Genomic DNA, 18444 nt, shown 5'->3' on the forward strand with positions numbered 1-18444 from the left:
GTATGACTCGGCCGAGGCTTGAACCAGCGACCTCCCAGTCTCAGAGCGGGCGCCCTACCATCTAGGCTACAGAGCTGGTTTCCAACCCAGAAGAAGAAGAAGACACTATTTTATTTCAGTGAGAAAAAATAACCTAATTTCCATCCAACAAGACTTAGCTAGTTTTAGCATAGCAGTAAACCAAGCTAATTTTTTATAAAGATCATGCTAGTTTACAGTTCAGAAGATGATGCTATAGAGAACATAAATTTAGACTAGAAGTAAAAACATATATTAGGTCCCTGTCACTGAGCACTGATTCTGCTAAATAGTTTGGTCGTAATTTAAGTAAGTGTTTTTCTTAGTATTTCTGGAGTAGTATATTTATTTTGCATACATACAAGGGCAAGGGGGACAAAGCTGCTTTTTTTGGTGAGTATTACTTTATTTATTATATAAATTGTCATTGTTTTTTTTTAACATTTTTGTTGGGCGGGCTGGATTAAAAAGCCTGCCGGGCTGCATGTGGCCCACGGACCATATTTTGCACACCCTCGGCTTAGAGGAAAGCTATAGCAATACAATGTAAAACTGACAATGCTAATTTTCAACCAAGAAGAAGATTATGTTAATTTTCAGCATAGAAGATGTTAATTTTCAGTAAACACAACCACACTATTTTTTTACAAGACGACAATGCTAGTTTCCTGGGTAGAAATCACTAGTTTGCAGGTCAGAAGAAGAAAATATTTTTTTCTGTGAAGAAAAAGAACCTAGTTTCCAGCCTAGAAGATAAGGCAGGTGTTCAGCATTGAGGAAGAAACTACATTTATTGGTAAAGATGACAACACTACTTTCCAACGTGGAAGATGTCCTTGTTAACTGCATTGAGGAAGACAATGCCAATTTTATATAAAAACGACAACATAATTTTTTAACCTGGAAGATTAAAATGCTAGTTTTCAGCACAGAGGACAAAACTGCAAATTTTGAGGAATGTTGACAATGCTAGTAAAGGCGATAACAGTAATTTCCAGCCTAGAAGATACGTTTTTGGCATAGAGGAAATACCTGCAAATATTCACTAAAGATAACAACAAGGTTTCCAAGGCTAGTTTCAGCAAAGAGGAAGACAATGCTCATTTTTCTGTAAAGGCAACTGCACTTATTCTATAGCCTAGAAGAAGACAATGCAAGTTTTCAAAAATGGAGAAAACAACGCTAATCTTTGGCTGAGCCGACAATGATACTGTCCGGCTTAGACTAAGTCAACGATAACTTTCAGCATCAAGGTAGACAGTGCTTATTTTCGCTAAAAATGACAGTCCAAAAGTAGATGACAGTATTTATCAGCATAGAGGAAGAAAATTATAATTTTCCATGAAGACAACAACATTAGTTTCTAGGGTAGTAGATGCCAATGCTAGTTTTTGGTAAAAATAATAATAATAATAATAATAATAATAATAATTCTGTCGTAATAAATATCAGTCTAAAAAACACTCTAATTTATGTTAGTCTTGATTTAAAAAAAAAAGGCCTTTGAGGTGCGGGCAGCTTAAGTTTGCAGTATGTGGTAAATTGAAGACTCTCTGTACACAAAACAAAGCCATCGTCCAAATTTTTGGTGAAGAGTCTGAGGACAAAAAGAGCCATAAAGGAACACTTCGATTTGATAACCTCAACCCAAAACTCACGTTGACTGTGGCGTTATACACCGCCCCTTCATCTTCCTCCATGACCCTGGACATGCCGAAATCGGACACCTTGCACACCAGGTTGTCGTCCACGAGGATGTTACGAGCTGCCAGATCTCGGTGGACGTAACCCATGTCGGAGAGGTAGGCCATGCCCACCGCGATCCCACGCATCATTCCCACCAGTTGGAGCACTGTGAATTGACCGTCACGTGTCTGGAGTGGAATAGGGAAAGGTTATGATTAATAAGTAGATAGGGTGAATGCGTGAAATATCCACAAAGTTATAATATATTCAAACCCGGAGGAAAGAGTCAAGAGCTCCGTTTGCCATGTACTCCACCACGATCATCATGGGCCTGCCTGGGGAGAATTGAATATGATTAGAACAATATTTATTCAAATATATATGTGTGTACAGGAGTGAATACAAGTAGAGGGACTCCTCCGTGTGCTCGTACTGAATTTCAGCATAGAGGACACAATTCTATTTTTCTCTACAAACAACCATGCTAATTATCAGAGTAGAAGAAGAAAAAGCTATTTTTTGTCCAGAAGATGACAATGTTTTAGCATGGAAGAAGGCGATGCTAATTTTGGGGAAAAACGATTATGCAAATTTTCAGAATAAAAGAAGACAAACCTATTTTGGCAAAGAAGAACCCGACAATCAATTTAAGAGTAAAAAGAAACAACACTAATTGTTTGACAAGAAGATAGCAGCGTTTTCAGTACACAAGGTGGAAAATTTACAACGTTGGTAAAGACAAAGATATTTTTAGAAAAAGGCGAGCCTAGTTTTCGGTGAAAAAATAACTTACCGTAGCTTCCAGCCTGAAAGAAGATGATGAGAGTTTTAGACATAATAGTGGCAAATAAGACTAGTTATGAGAGAATGCTAGATTCAGACAACACTCATTTTTTTTTCAAAAGGCAACAATATTTTCCGGTGTAGAAGAGGCTGACACTATTTTACAGCAAGGAAAAAGACAATGCTTAATATTAGTTAAGCAGAAAATACTAGGGTCTGGTGTAGAAGAATACAACAGTAATCTTTAGCATTAAGGAAGACAGTGCTATGTTTTAGCATAGAAGAAGACCATGCTACTTATATGTGATGAGGAAGAAAATGCATATTTTCCATAAAGACAACGCTTCTTTCTGCCGTAGCGGAAGACAGTGCTAATTAGTGATAAAAAATACCCTTTTTTACCCTTGGATGAATAAGTGGAGTCAGAAATGACCCCATGGGTTGTTATCCTTCAAAATCTTTTAAAAATAAAGAGTTCTAATATTTTCATATTCTAGGTACTTTATTCCTCATAAAACGTGTTTATGACATGAGGCCATTAGTATTTTTATTTTTGCCCCCCCTAGAATTTTGAGACCCGACTCATGAAACAGTGTTTTTATTGGTAGGTCATGCATCCAAGGGTTAAACAGTATTGTAATCAATTGTAGTCTAAAACACACTACATATTATGTTCATCATTATTTTAAAAATTACGTTTTAGGCGTAGGCGGCACAAGTTCATAGCCTCTGCTTAATCAAAGAAAAAACAAAGCCATTGTCTCACTTTTAGTGACAACTCCCTCGAGCTTGACGATGTTAGGGCAGTCGAACTGTCCCATGATGGACGCCGCACGTAAAAAGTCCCGCCTTTGATGCTCCATATAACCGCCTTTGAGGGTTTTTATTGCCACGGAAATGTCCAACCTTCCAGGGATACGCAAACGTCCGCTGCAGACCTCTCCGAATTCCCCTGTCAAAGCAGTTATAACAAATTAATAAGCGCTGTTGTGTGACAGGGGTTGGCAACTCAAAATGTTGAAAGAAACATATTGGACCCAACAAATAAGTTAAGTTAAGTCATGTTTATATGTATAGCCCTTAATCACAAGGAGTCTCTAATATTTGTATCAGCTACCTTCGGGCAATGCGCAGGGGACACCCGGTACTGGTTGCCAGCCAGCCGCAGGGCACACAGAGTGAGACAAGTTCTCGCTCATTCACACCTAGGGACAATTTGGACCGGCCAATTAACCTGACATGTATGTTTTTTTTTTAATGTGGGGGAAAATGGAGTGCCCGGAGGAAACCCACGCAATTAGCTTTAAAATCAGTTTAATAATAAAAATTAAAAAACATGCAATAAACAAATATAAAATAAATAAATTTATATATATATATATATATATATATATATATATATATATATATATATATATATATATATATATATATACACATACATATACACACACACCCACACATTATATACATTATATACATATGTATATACATACATACATATACACACACATGTTGGCAAACAGTCTTGGCAAACACAAGAACTCCAGAAAATGGGTATGGCGCCAACCAGATGGAATCCACCACAGTCAAGTTGACTACATCATGATTACACAACGTTTCAAAAGTGGAATTAAGACAGAAAGCACACGTACATATCCAGAAGCTCATGTGGGAAGCGATCACGACCTGGTAATAATGAACTCCTGCGTTCGCCTCCAGAAGGTCAAGAAGTCCCGGAACCCACGGATCAAGTTTGACCTTGAGCAACTGAGAGACCCACAGGTGGTTGAGAGCTTCCAGGCTTTTATCGACAGAAAGTTTCCTCTTTTGCTCGCTTTGAACAAAGATGTCAAAACCCTGACCAACAAGTTATCTTAGACGATGACTGAAGCAGCAAAATAAATTGTAGTAAACAGGGTTGGGTAGGGTTACTTTAACTTGATTACTTTTAATTACTTTTGGATTACTCCAATACCAAATATGCTAATAAAAGACAAAAGAAACTAAATATGAATACAATTATGACTCACAACAGGTGGTAAGCTTTCTCTCCTGGCTTTGATCTCTTTGATCTCCGGCAAAACTAACATAAAATGCGACAAAAAACAAAATGAAAATAAATCCAAACAGCTTGCCAACATCATTTTTGCCGTTCCATGTATTCCGTTACTCCCCGAGCCTGCACAAAATTTAGTAATTTTATTCATATTTAGTTTCTTTTGTCTTTTATTAGCATATTTGGTATTGGAGTAATCCAAAAGTAATTGAAAGTAATCAAGTTAAAGTAACCTTACCCAACCCTGGGAGTAAAACACCAGATGAAAATAAAGCTAGAGGTTACAAACGAAATTCTTCAACAGTGCCAAATGAGGCAAGAACTAAAGAAGAAACGAAGCAGCCCTGGAGGAACAGCCATGTACAGGTATAGAGTAGCCAAGAAGAAAATTAGAAAAAGGCTGAGAGAAGCAAAGGAGAATTGAATCGGAGTTAGCAGTGTGCCTCAACAAGAACAATTCAAAGAAAGCCTTCCAGATTGTAAAATACCTCACACAAACAAAACAGGCAAAGTCAGCAGCAATCAGGATAAGGCAGGGAATAAACTTATTGAAAAAGAGATCATGAATAGATGGATATAATACAGTTTTAAACTCTAAAATTACCTGACACAGGGAGACCATGAGGTCCTTAAGAATTCTGGTCCAAGGGAAAGTGACGATTTCCCTATCCTCAGAGAAGAAGTAGAGGCAGCAATTAACTTGCTGAAGAACGGAAAGTCTCCAGCAATCGACAACATCCCATCAGAACTCATACGAAAAGGTGGTGAGCAAACTATAGACATCTTGCAGCAAGACCTCGCAAACAGGACACTGGCCATCTGATTGGACAAAATCTCTAGTAATTATTACCCTGAAGAAAGGAAACCTTCAACTATGCTCCAAATACAGAACTATTAGTCTCATAAGTCATGCAAGTAAAGTTATGCCAAAGGTCCTACTGAACAGACTGAAACCACAAGCTGAAAACATCCTAGCCGAACATCAGGCAGAATTCAGGGAGGGAAGGAGCACCACAGAACAGATTTTTAAACTGTGCATCCTATGTGAGAAGTTTCAAGAGCACCAAAGAAAAGTCAAGTTTGACAGAGTATGGCAAGCCATGTGTGTGTGTGTGTGTGTGTGTGTCAAGAATGTTTGTGTCATGTTTGTCCCTCTGCAGAAAACATACCATTTTCCAATATCAAACCTATTTTAAAAAGAGTTAGGGAGCCACCAGGGAGAGCCAAAGTCCTGCATGCAGTTCCAGAGCCACTTGTTGCTAACCCCCAAACTAAGAGCTTGTATCTTTAATGTGTTAATTATGTTATAGTCCAGAGGTCACTTACCTTTTTGAAGAGCTACTTTTTTTGTTACTGATTAGCACAGAGGGCCTCCAGTATGATATGCATTACTAAAATAACTTATGTTATTACCATGTTACTACTATGTTGTTGTTGGGTTATTATGTTTTATCAGGTTTTAAATATCAGAAGTTGGGTTGAAAATGGTTCAGTCAACCACCAACATATTTGCCTTGCATAAGAGCATGGATAAATTTCCAATTAAGTATTATAGGCTACATTTAAAAATAATTTTAGAAGAATTGGTAATGTCAATGATTTCTAATTCCAGTTACAAATCCTATCTCCAAGAAAATCTCAATGACCCATTAGAGGTGAGCTATTTTCAGAACTTGTCTGGTGTGGACTACTCAAGTGAGCCCTTTTATTGTCACAAATGAATCCTAAATTACGGTCAGGTGATATTGAATTCTTTATATCTGCGGTTGGCAAACTTTGTCCAGCAGAAGGCACTGTGCACACACAACAGAGTAAGCTGACAACAAGCACAATGTATATTTTCTTTTTAAAATATATCTAAATAAAGCAAATGGCAGAGTGCCATGTGATTTGTTAAATTACCAAGTTAATAGCTAAGAAAAGAAGACATTTCTATATTTTCTGTCATTTTGGTGCAATACACCTCAGGTAGGTGAAGGTCAGTTTTTATATGCACCCCTATATACATGATTATACCGAACATTTTCAATTATTTATAAGGTTAACGCCAGTAAGGATGGACACCAGCCAGCCTAAAATATTGACATTCACCTGTGCCGATCACTCTGTCGATGCATATGGATGAGGGATCTATCTCTTTTGCAAATTCCTCCACGGCCTGGGTCGGGTCCTCGTATGTGTCTGGATCCACGTACGTCTTTATGCCCGAGAAAGGAACTGGAAGAGCAAGACAGCCGACCGTGTCAGTGCTGAAACCTGCCCTTATTTTTAAGACAGCAGTACATGTGCTGCCTCGCATCAAAACTTTGTCGACTTTTCCAGCATCAATTCAAACTGAGAGGATTGGAGTGTTTGTAACCTAGATTCCAGTTTGGAGTTAACTCCCTGTCTCCAGGGTGACTCCACTCACTTCTATAACAAGTTTTCTTTTCTTTTTTATTTTACGCTCGAATAACTCGAAGTCACTGAACGGAGCAAGAAAATATGGAATGGTAATTTAAAGGTTAGGATTAAAAATTAAGACACATTTTTTCTTCAGAAATACGACTTTAAAACCATCCCTATTTACTTTTTATCAGCACATCAGGCATGAAAATCATTTTATTCTGAGACAATCTAATAAATGATTAAAATTGAACAAAAGGGAAATGTCTGGAAATGAGATGACAGGTAGGAGGGGGAGAACTAGAAGAAGGCAGAAAAGAAGACAACAGGAGAGGACAGGAGCATAAAGGAGATGACATGCAAGACCAGAAAATGAGATTAAATAAGGAGACAAAAAAGCAAACCAAAGGAAATGAAACGAGGGGATAGGAATGGGCAGGAGATGAAAAGAAAAGACAGGAAAGATGAATAAAGGATAGAAAAACAGGAAAGGACAGGAAATAAGAGGACATGAGAGGAAACAAAAAGAGAAATTAGTAAAAGACAGGGAAAGACAGGTAAGAACACCAAAAGGACGGGACTAAAAGGTGCATGAAATGAAAGCACAGGAAAGGAGAAGATAGAACTGGAGAAGGAATTGCGAAAAAGAAAAACAGAGCGGACAGTAGAAGACCAAAAACAAAGAAAAAGGTAGTTAAGAACGAAGAAAAGACAGGACAAAACTGCAGGAAAAAGGTGACATGTGAACAAAGGACAAGACAATAAAAGACTGGAAAGAAGAGGACATGAGAAGAAACAAGAAGAGAGGACAGAAAAATGAATAAAAAAACAAGAAAGGACAGAGAGGGAAAGAAAAGGGAATGACAAGTCAGGACAAGAAAGGGCAGAAAACACAATGAGTAGAAAACAAGAAAGGAGAGGTAAGAAGGTTAAAGAAAAGAACAGAACAGGAAAATAGAGGCTAAGAGAAGAAAGGTGGGGACAGGGAATGACTCCTTTCCAAAAGGAAAGTACAGAAAATGACCAGACAAGGACAGGAAAATACAGGAACATACAAGCAAAGAAAATTAAATGAGGATAGGAAAAGAGAGGATAGGAAAGGAAGGACAGGAGACAACATCAAAAGATGGGAGAGGACAGGAAGTGAAAGGAAAGCACATAAGAAGAAAGAAAAGGACAGGAGAGGATATAATTGGACAGAAAATGAAATAACGAGACAAAAACAAGGAAGAACAAGAAAATTCAGGAAAGGATGACGAAAGGACAGGACAAGAAAGGACAGAAAAGGAATGGACAAGGTATGAGGAAAGGCCAGGAGAAGAAAAGGGAAGAAAAGTAAAGGACAAGAAAGACCCAAACAACAGAAGCTGTATAAGCAAATTAAGCATTATGTTCTCATTTTGTACAGGACTTTTGTACTTATACTTGAGATAAAAACAAAAGTGAACCTTACCATGTCCACTACGGAAGCGTGTCCCCCTCTTTTCCTGCGACTTCATCCTGGCTTTGATATATCCCTGACACCTGAAACGATTCTTTTATGTTGCTGTTGTTTCAACACATGCTTCAAGAAAACTCATGAAATTATTTTACCATATATTTTTAACAAAAAACAAAGCTTTTTATAGTGCCAAGAGAAAGTATTTTTTTTATACTTACAATATCTAAACAATGCTTTCCATAAATTCAATGGCACTTTAATTGCAGAAAAACATTTTATTGCAAGAACACTGAAAAAATGCATGAACCATGCATGAACTTTGCAAAAACATTCAAGTTGCCGATGTTTCAAGTGAAATGATCACATGATTCCGGTCATCATGACGACCGCGAACGTGCACGAAACGTATTCCTTCTATGTCCCATAGTTCATCCCTCGTCTTTTTTTTTTAGAAATAATTAAGTTTCGAAGCGTTAGCAGTCTGTACCTGTATCCATTGTTCCCTCTAATTTTCAACGGGTCTGAGCGTTCACACAAAGTCGGTGAGCAACGCTTGAAACAACAGTGAGCAACAGCAATCCCAAGTGTGGAAACTAAGTCATTATCAAACATGTCCAAAACTTGACATCACGTTACATTTTGCTGAGTTTCCGGCAATGCAAAAAAAAAATCACTTTTGAATGAATTTACCAATGTATTATTGCAAAGTTTTTACGGCCTACAGACGTCATTTGATTTTACAACAATTCTTTCACAAGATTTCCATTTCTTTTTTTTCCTGGTATCTTTTGTCGCATAATACTAACATTTTGGGGGGCTTATTTAGTCGGTTGCACGATACACAACTGTATTTAGTCACATTTTTTAGTGGAAGTACAATGTTGGCAACAAGATTGACTTGGTATAATTGGAAATTATTTGAATGCAAAACAAACTTTTTCTTCTTTTTCCCTGTTTTTTTCTATTCTTTTTTAATTCCTTTAAAAAAATCTTATTGTGTTTATTTTTTCCGAGCTGTTACTTTTTTCTTTTTGTTCTCTATTTCCTTTTTTTTCCTTTGTTTCTTTCTTTTCTGGATTTTTCTGAATTTTCCCTTCTTTTTTCTCTTCCTTTTGTTTCTTTTTTTTCTCAGCTATTAACTACTTTTTTATTTTGGTATTTTTTTCTTTTTTGTTCTATTCCCCCTTCCTTTAAGTCATTTTGTGCATAATTTTACACAATGTTTGGTCATCTACGGATGAAAGAAGCAAAAACAACCTGAAGAGCCGTTTAGGACCCGAAAGAGCCGGTTCCTTTTAGTGAGCCGAGCTGAAGAAGCCGGTTCTCGAAAAACTCTACTGACTTTTACTCAACTTCATTCTACCTCGACCTTGACATTAAAATACCGCATTTAGAACACAACGTCAGGGGAACCCTTGTATTTTTACCTTCATGGACTGTAACTTTGACTTAATTTGCTTCTTAGTTAGCAATTTCGAGCCCTGGTTTTTGTGAGCTGGCTAGATTTTCTTGTGCGCGGAAAAGCTCTGGGTAGTGCGCGATTGCGCACACACACAGCTTAGAGGGAACATTGCGTTGAATAGATTTTCATGTGCGCTGAGAATGTGCGGGCAGTGCGCGATTGTGCGGGCAGTGCGTGATTGCGCACGCGCGCAGCTAGGAGGGAACATTGCTTGTATCTTCGCTTTTAACACTGTGACCTGTACCGTGGATACAGGAACACAACTAGGAACTAAGTGCTGACAAAAACCTGATCAAAGCCACTTCTGCTTTCTAGTGGTGATTTATCATACTGTTATAATTCCCAAAGGGTTAAACCTTGATACTAACATAAGAGATGCGCCAAAGCTTTAAAACTAGTTTAATTTGCACAAATAAACTTTTCTTCTTCTCATCTTTTTGTTAGTTTGGACTGTCATTTGGACAGTATTTGAAAGTCCTTTTTTCACTTTTATCATTTTCAACATCAAATAAATAAAAACATCCAGCACATGTGTAAAATCACTCAAGACGACTTCAAGAAGACTTCTGGATGATCCAAAATCAACCTAAATGACAAACAATGACAGAGTGCAATTGTGTGTTATTAAGTCTCAGTTTAAATGCACCTGCTCTGTAAAGAGGACAAAAGGTCCGCGAAAGGAGACACTGGAGAACAGACAACCAAATAACACACGTGGAGGAACGGGATAAAGTTGTGGAAAAGTTCAAATCAGGAATGGGATACAATAATATTTCACAACATTTACACATCTACTGGAGCACTCTGCGAGCAAGAATGTCTAAATGGAGAAAGCAAACCTACCAAGACCTGGCAGTCCCTCTATTAAAATACTGTGTCAAGCTTTTCTGTTCACTTAAATGAGCGAACTAATTCCACTGTCAAGTAAGTTCTAAACTCCAACATTTATTTCCAAGATTACACTTCAGCCAGCTGAAGTTGAACCAAATTTCTCCCTCATTTTTCATTGTTTACCATCCAAGTCCGGCTAATAACAAATTCCCGTGAGCCAGAGTGTTGCTAATAACGCCGATCTGAGCTTACCAGTGGGTGCTAATGGAATGGATCAAATGGCCACTTGCCGCATAACATGCTGAGTAATTAAGCAGAAAATTTGGTTGGTCGTTCGGAAAATAAGAGTTGCTGCTTGAAGAAAAAAGGAGAGTCTATCAGGAGACCACTCTTGTGTGTGTGTGTGTGTTTTGATAGTTCGTGACCATTTTTCATGGCCAAATTCAAGCACGTTTTGAGGACTTTCAAAGCCAATTTTTCAATTTTTCCATGTATTTTGCAGATCCAAAAATAGATCTGTGATTTATACATGCGTTTTTTATTTTTTGCGCGCATTTATCGAGACACATGATTTTTAGATTTTGAGTAAATTGTGAATATATTTGTTTTTGAGACAAATCTCTCCCCATGTAGGTGTTGGGTAAAATGACAGTAATATGTAGCTTATATTTTCATCAAGAAGTTTTTCCCGTTACATTTTACCACTAGGAAATGCTACCGTTATTTTTTGCAAGGCCCATAATAAATGTTCATAATGTTTTCGTAGTCCTTGCACTAATACACATTTCATACGGCCCTATTTAGGTGTAGCATGCACCTGTCCTCTTGGGTGTGACCTGTAGGGGGCGATGACGCTTAATAGGACAATGCCGTACTAACTAATACCAGAAGAAATACAAGGGCAACACAAAGCCACCATTGAGCTAAGTCAGCATCATTTTAAAGCAGACTTGTTGAGAAATATGTCAACAATTACAAGCATTTTCAAACACTTCACCCCAGTTTTAAGCACTCTTTAACCTTGAAAACACAAAAATAAAATTCAAGCATTTTTAGTGTTTTCAAGCACCCGTACGAACACTGAAAATGTTCATGTAGTGTCTTACCGGCCAGTTATAAGCAGGAAAAGAGTAAGGATGACCAACAGTGAGAAGCCGCCAACTGATGCCGTGACAACAACCAGCACTTGACCCTGATCGGCAACATCAGGATCTAAGAAAAAAATTATATAACATAATAAAAGAAAAATATTATTGTGAATGATTCTGGAAATCACAGCTGGCATTCGTAGCATGACATTTTTTTACAGGAAAGTGTTCGCAAACTTAATAGCCAGGATAAAAAAAATCCATCCAAAAAAACTTGAAGCACAACTTCAGTCGTAAATGCTTATGTTTATTTTTGCCAATTCGATTTTTTATGTTGCCTAAATTGACACTATAACGGATTTCTTATCATGTGTGGTCACTGAGGTTTAGGAGGTAATACAGGTTAGTCATTCTGGTAACCATATTTTTGGGACTATTAGCATGATAAAAAAAGGAAAAAAACATATACTGTATTTTCCGCACTATAGGGCGCACCGCGTTATAGGGCGCACCCCCAAAAAATAGTTTTTGGTCCTATACCTTCCATACATAAGGCGCACCGGATTGTAAGGCGCTACAATGGGAACGTCGACAAAACAGTCAGATAGTTCAGTCAAACTTATTACCCCCTTAACTTTCCGAAAGCTTGCAAAGAAGCAAATACGTGTCGTAGACACGTGCGGATGCGGTGTCCGTACGATGTCACTCAAATGCATCGTTCCAAATATCATTCGGAAGGTTAAAGTCTTGGGATTCAAGAAATGCCAACCATTCCTTAGTTTCTATTTTCTATTTCGCTCGCAACTTTACTGTGCATATGACAATAAACACTTGGAATTGAGGTTAATTTAAAAAAAGACCCATCACAGAAACATCGATATCACTCTGAAACAAGATACTGGGAAATTATATAGCCGGAGTAGCTTACCGAAGTCGTTATGTTCAATAATAATGTGCAACCATGATCCTCTTATATCCATGAGTGTAGTAAATCCAGGAGAGTAAAATATTTACAAATGCAGTACAGAATAGTAAAATACTGTTTTCTCTATGCCGTCAACCCAACATGCTATTCACATTCATCTTTTTCGGCCAATCGCAGGCTTTGTTTTGCCCCTTTAGCCTATGCTAGCCTATAAATTATAAAAAGGATCCGCCCTCTTTACCACCGAACAACTTTAGCCAAGTGATCGATTCAACTGATGATTGACACATCCTTTCGGCCAATTGCAGGCTTTGTTTTGCCCCTTTAGCCTATGGGAGCCTGTAAATGATAAAAAGGATCCGCGCCCTTTACCTCCGAATAACTTTAGCCAATAGTGATCAATTCAAATGATGATTGACACATTGGTTAGCCAATGAAACGTCAATATATAAATCCCAGCATACACCGCGTACTACTTCGCGTTCGGGGGAAAATCTAGTCGGCGGCTGCTTTGCATTAGTTGCAAGACTTTGCGACTTAATATTGATCCATATATAAGGCGCACTGTATTATAAGGCGCATGGTCAGCTTTTGAAAATAATTAAGACTTTTAGGTGCGCCTTAGAGTGCGGAAAATACGGTAAGTAAGTAAATGAAGAAATTATAAATAGGTAATCATGCTTTGAAAAATGAATACAAAAGAATTATTGAACAAAAAATGCGTAAATATGTAAAATAAATGAACAAATGAATAAATAAACAAATGAAAAAATAATGGACAATACATAAAATAAATAAATGAATCAATCAAGAAACAAATAAATAAATGCAAAAAGAAACAAAGAAATATTTAATTATGTAAGATAGACAAATGAATACCAGTAAATTAATGACTGAATCAACAAATAAATTAAAGAAACAAATTTAACCAAATAATTGAATGGACAAATACCTAAAATACATTAATGAATGAATAAGTTAAATTGAAACCTAATGAATCAATGAACAAATAGATGAACAAATGAATAGGTTAATATGTAAAATAATAAAAAAATGAATACATAAATAAATGAACAAACAAACAAATAAGCGAATAATTGAATGGATAAATACTTAAAATAAAATAAAAAGGAAAAAATAAATGAATGAATAAATAAATGAATACAACAAAACATTAATGATGTTGACCGTTCTATTTTGTACACCTCCTGCCAAAAATCTCCTATTCCAGATTTACATAACTCCGTAGGAGTGTTTCCCTATACAAGAAACATTACATAAGACTCTGAAGGAAGTCTTGCATCATTGAATAGTGTGCTCTAGAATTAGGAGAGCATTTTGTAGGTATTAAAAACGATATCAAGTATATCTGCCTGGCCAGAACATAATTCTTATGTAATGGATCACGCCTGAGAAAGCGCTGACAACTTTCGCTGATCCATTCTAAAAAATTGCGCTTAGAGAGTTAAAGTATTTGTTGATGGTATAAACCTTCAGCTGTGGTGGAAAACTCAAAGTTGGAGCTGTAAGCCGTGTAGCCGGCATTCGTCCGAGCGCGCACGTGGAAAACGTAGACAGTGGAAGGTCGGAGTCCCGTCACAACCACGCTCGGGTCCTTCGTCCGTGTCGATGAGTAGCTCAGTTGCTCTTGTTCCTAAAATAATAGAAGTAAAAAAAACATAGAAAAGAGATGTCAGGATAAAACACACTAATTTCCCCTCTTGAGGGTGGCAGCCTGGGGGGAGTGACTGTAGACGGCACACATTCACCTAATTTATCTTCACACCTGTACTTCTTTATTATTCTAGCCCTTTATATTGAGTGTGATAGACAGCACAGGTGGTTGAGTCATTGACAGTAATGTTCCAGGATTGGTTTTTGTTTCTTGTTTCTGGTATGGACACTTTCTTACATTATTTAAGACCACTTGTTTGTTATTTTGTTCCTGAGTTTTGTCATTAACTCATTCAATGCCAGACGTTTCTCTCAAATGGGATTATCTATAATATTTATTAACTCTGACCACACTGCTTCACTATGCATATACACGCCATATGGGGACACCTACACACTTCAATTGCGGGATACAGAAGGCAACACTAAGAAGTGGGGGCTCCCTTGATGTATAAACTAAGATCTGAACAAACCATTCCTGCAATGTAGTGGTGATTTATCATACTTTCTTAAGGCTCACTACTTACTGATGATCGGCGCCAAACCCTTTATATTAGTTTAAAAAACAACAAACAAAAACAACCTATTTTTCTGTTTTGGTCATGGACAATGCTTCTGAAAACATATTTATACGTTATGGCACTGAACGAGTTTAATATCATCCGTTTTTGAGCACACCTGCTTTGGTTGTCCTAAGAGAGTAGCATGTGAAGAGGAATTACTATTCTTTCTACTATTCTACCTGGGTTTTGAGACGGGTAAAACAAACACTCGAGCTGAGCAGTTATGTTGAAGTTTTTACTACAGAATAATCAGGACACAAATTAACAGTTTAATTTACAAATGTACAGTCAGAATGGTTGGCAATTACTTTTATAAGAGGAGGGCGGGCTATGACAACAATTTTAGACGCAGTGGAAAATGACCTAATTCACACCAGTTCTTTGTCAAGACTGGGTTTGGCGAGTACTGATAAAACTAAAGGCCTTATCCTAACTGCAAAATAAAAAACACTACTTGACAAAATGTAGAGACCGAATAAGAATGGATATGTATATCAAGAAGTAAATAATTACACTAAAATAAATGAATAAGTGCATTAATTAGGAGAGGAAGGATATGTAAATTACCAAAAAAATCTAAATGGTTTAAATGAAAAAAAAAAATCATAAAACCATGATTAAAAATGCAATGACAGATTTCAATACTACAACTTTACAATCAGTGAAGATTTTTTTGGATGTTACATTTGATGTACACATTTTTGTCTAGAGATGCACGATAACTGTGCCAAAAACCGATACAAATCCTTCTTCAAGTAACTAACACCAATAATCAAAAACTGGATTTGTTCATAATATAAAAATAAACCACAAATTAAGGGCCCCAATCATAAATGGCACATATGCCTTGGCTTAGAAAGTTCATGATGTGAAAATATCGTACATCCCTTATGAACATTATACAAGTGCTCTGATAATTAATGATAATGATAATTAATGGTCTTAGCTAAAATAAATATCTTAATCGTTCTTATCCTGTTCCTGGAGATCAATACCGATTACCGATAAAAAAAATTTTCCTTCTATTTATTAACTTATAATAATTTGAGTACGTAATTTCTATTAGGAGCACCTGCAAATTACAGGCAAATTTTAGGTTTTTAAGTTTTTAGTTCTTAGTTAAAATTTCTACAAAAGTAAGTTTTGGAGAGGCTAAAGCTTGACTTTTTCAATAAATCGATCAAGACTTACCGTATTTATTCGTATATAATGCGGTTTTTTTACTTGAAGATGACACAGTTCGGGTATCCTCTTATACACAAGGTTTTATTTTACCCGCAAAAATTACGTGCAAAAATTAATAAGTTGAAAATATTGTCAACTGCCGGAGCCTAACCAATAGACCACCAGTGACAAAAATTACATACGAAAAGGCATTCAATTTGATCTCATTATTCAACTATTTTTACACGTTGTCAGAAATGAATGTTAGAGAAAACAGAAAGTCATCCTGAAAGATATAAATTAACGGAAAAAAGCAGGACGAGGGAAAAACCTCTTTGGTGTATCTGATGATGAATTGGATTTTACATTTATTTAGATATTTCAGGACAACTTTCTGTTTGCTCCATTCTCTAACATTTGTTTCTGGCACCGTGGATAAAATATAGTGTAACAATGAGATACAGTATTATATAAAATATATGTAGATGTAATGAGAAAGTTCATTTGTGTAATTAGTAGTCTACTAGTTGAATTATGGCGTTTTTACTGCCGCGACCTGGGTTCGCTTATCATTGCATACAGAGTTTTGCAATTTTGGTCAGCATAGTTTTTCGATTGATCGATCTTTGCACGGATCTGGTAGGATACCGTAAATCCTTGTGTAGTAACAAGGTATGCATTTGTAACCTTATCCACAGTATTTTACGGTATATAAGGTGCACCGAGTTGTAAGGTGTAATTCACACCAATTTTTTTTTTTTTTTTTGGTGCACCTTACATCCGGAGGTACAGTAATTATCGGGCCTTTTTTTCTATCGGACAAACAACCTTAATCTCAACCTTAATCGGTTCGATAACCATCAGCCTAAATAATGATCACTTATCCCTAATTTTAACACTATAAAATGAGACAATAAATTGAATCACCTTTTCATAATATTTGACTTCATAGTCAATAATATCTAAGGGCGGATGCTCCTCTTCAGTCCAGGAGAGCGCAATGCTATTATCAGAGGACCAGTCCTTTTTGATCACGCCCACCAGAGCAGGACCTGAGAACACAAAAGGACAGTGGAAATGACACGAGTTACTCTTACCTACTAAATAATGAATCCTTAAGTCTGAGTTGTGTTAGTTGGTGATGTACACTCTTTTTCACACTCAGCGAAAAATCAATGAAGTCAGCATACTGCACAGCACACTGCAAAAAGACCAGTAAGCATTTTTAGGGAATATCTATTAAAAGAGGAAACACAATGTTTTTTCATTTTACTTGAAAACATGTTAAAATATATAATGTAATATCTATCTATCTATCTATCTATCTATCGATCTATCTATCGATCTATCTATCGATCTACCATGGTCATATCCCTCAAGAGGGGTGACCGACAGCAAGACAAACACATACAATAACAAAGAAAATAAAAGGGAGAAAAATAGCAAAAAAACACACACAACATTTTTGGGACCATGGCCAACCCAATTGCCCAAACACCCAAACAAGTTATGCACCTTGGCACCTAAGTTGATCATGCTTTCGTCCCTCCAGATGAAACGGGACACCAGAAAGCGGCCATGTCACTCGGGTCAGGGTGACACAACACACTCTTTTGTTCAACAGCAGGGCCCGACAGCTTTCACTGGTTTACCCCTGACGCATAATACGAGTGCCCAGTCCATCCTTAAAAACGCGTCCACAATCCCACTAACCTTTCACAACACCTCTCCACTCCTTTCTATCACCAACAAGAACTCTAGCTTCCATTATATTTAGACCTCTTTCCTGCAGTGCACTCATAACACCATCCATCCACGTCAATTGCAGCCTTCCTCTTGGTCTCCTTCCATTGACTTCTGCTCTGTAGATCCTCTTCAACATCCGCTCCTCATCCATCCTCTCCATGTGTCCAAACCAACCGAGTACTCTCTTATCAACACGCTTGCCCAGTTCCACGACTACTCCAGTTCTATCTCTCACAATTTCATTTCTCAATTTATCCAATCTTGTCACTCCTAACATAGTCCCCAAACACTTCATCTCAAAAACATTCAATTTCCTTCTTAAATCTGCGTTCAGGCTCCCAGTCACTGCACCATACAACACAGTCGGCACAATCACGCTCTCATACACTCCCCTCTTAACATCCATACTCATACTCTTGTTGTTCATCACTCTCCTCAGAGCACCCAAAACCTTGCTTCCTTGATTCACTCTGTGCAATACCTCGCACTCCATTCCACCAACTGCAGCCACATCACAACCCAGGTACCTAAAGCTTTAAACTTCTTCCAGCACCCGTCCACACAACCTGATTTCTAACATCATGCCCAATCCATCACGTAAACACTTCATCACCTTACT

At 37.2% G+C, this 18444-nt stretch overlaps 1 protein-coding gene across 2 annotated transcripts in view; it reads right to left on the reverse strand.

Annotated features, from left to right (window-relative positions):
* Positions 1-18444, reverse strand: part of LOC148367015 (ephrin type-A receptor 6-like) — a 97758-nt gene that overhangs the window by 8310 nt on the left and 71004 nt on the right. For both annotated transcript variants that reach the window (XM_088333803.1, XM_088333804.1), the window contains 8 exons: positions 17007-17131; positions 14170-14332; positions 11772-11877; positions 8385-8455; positions 6638-6763; positions 3254-3439; positions 1978-2039; positions 1677-1892 (listed from right to left, as the gene is read on the reverse strand). In XM_088333803.1, coding sequence (XP_088189929.1) covers positions 1677-1892; positions 1978-2039; positions 3254-3439; positions 6638-6763; positions 8385-8455; positions 11772-11877; positions 14170-14332; positions 17007-17131 — 1055 coding nt within the window. The remainder of the gene's footprint in view (positions 1-1676; positions 1893-1977; positions 2040-3253; positions 3440-6637; positions 6764-8384; positions 8456-11771; positions 11878-14169; positions 14333-17006; positions 17132-18444) is intronic.

Source organism: Urocampus carinirostris, chromosome 4, assembly GCF_059441175.1.
Source record: "Urocampus carinirostris isolate Australia breed hairy pipefish chromosome 4, RoL_Ucar_1.0, whole genome shotgun sequence".
NCBI classification, from domain to species: Eukaryota; Metazoa; Chordata; class Actinopteri; order Syngnathiformes; family Syngnathidae; genus Urocampus; species Urocampus carinirostris.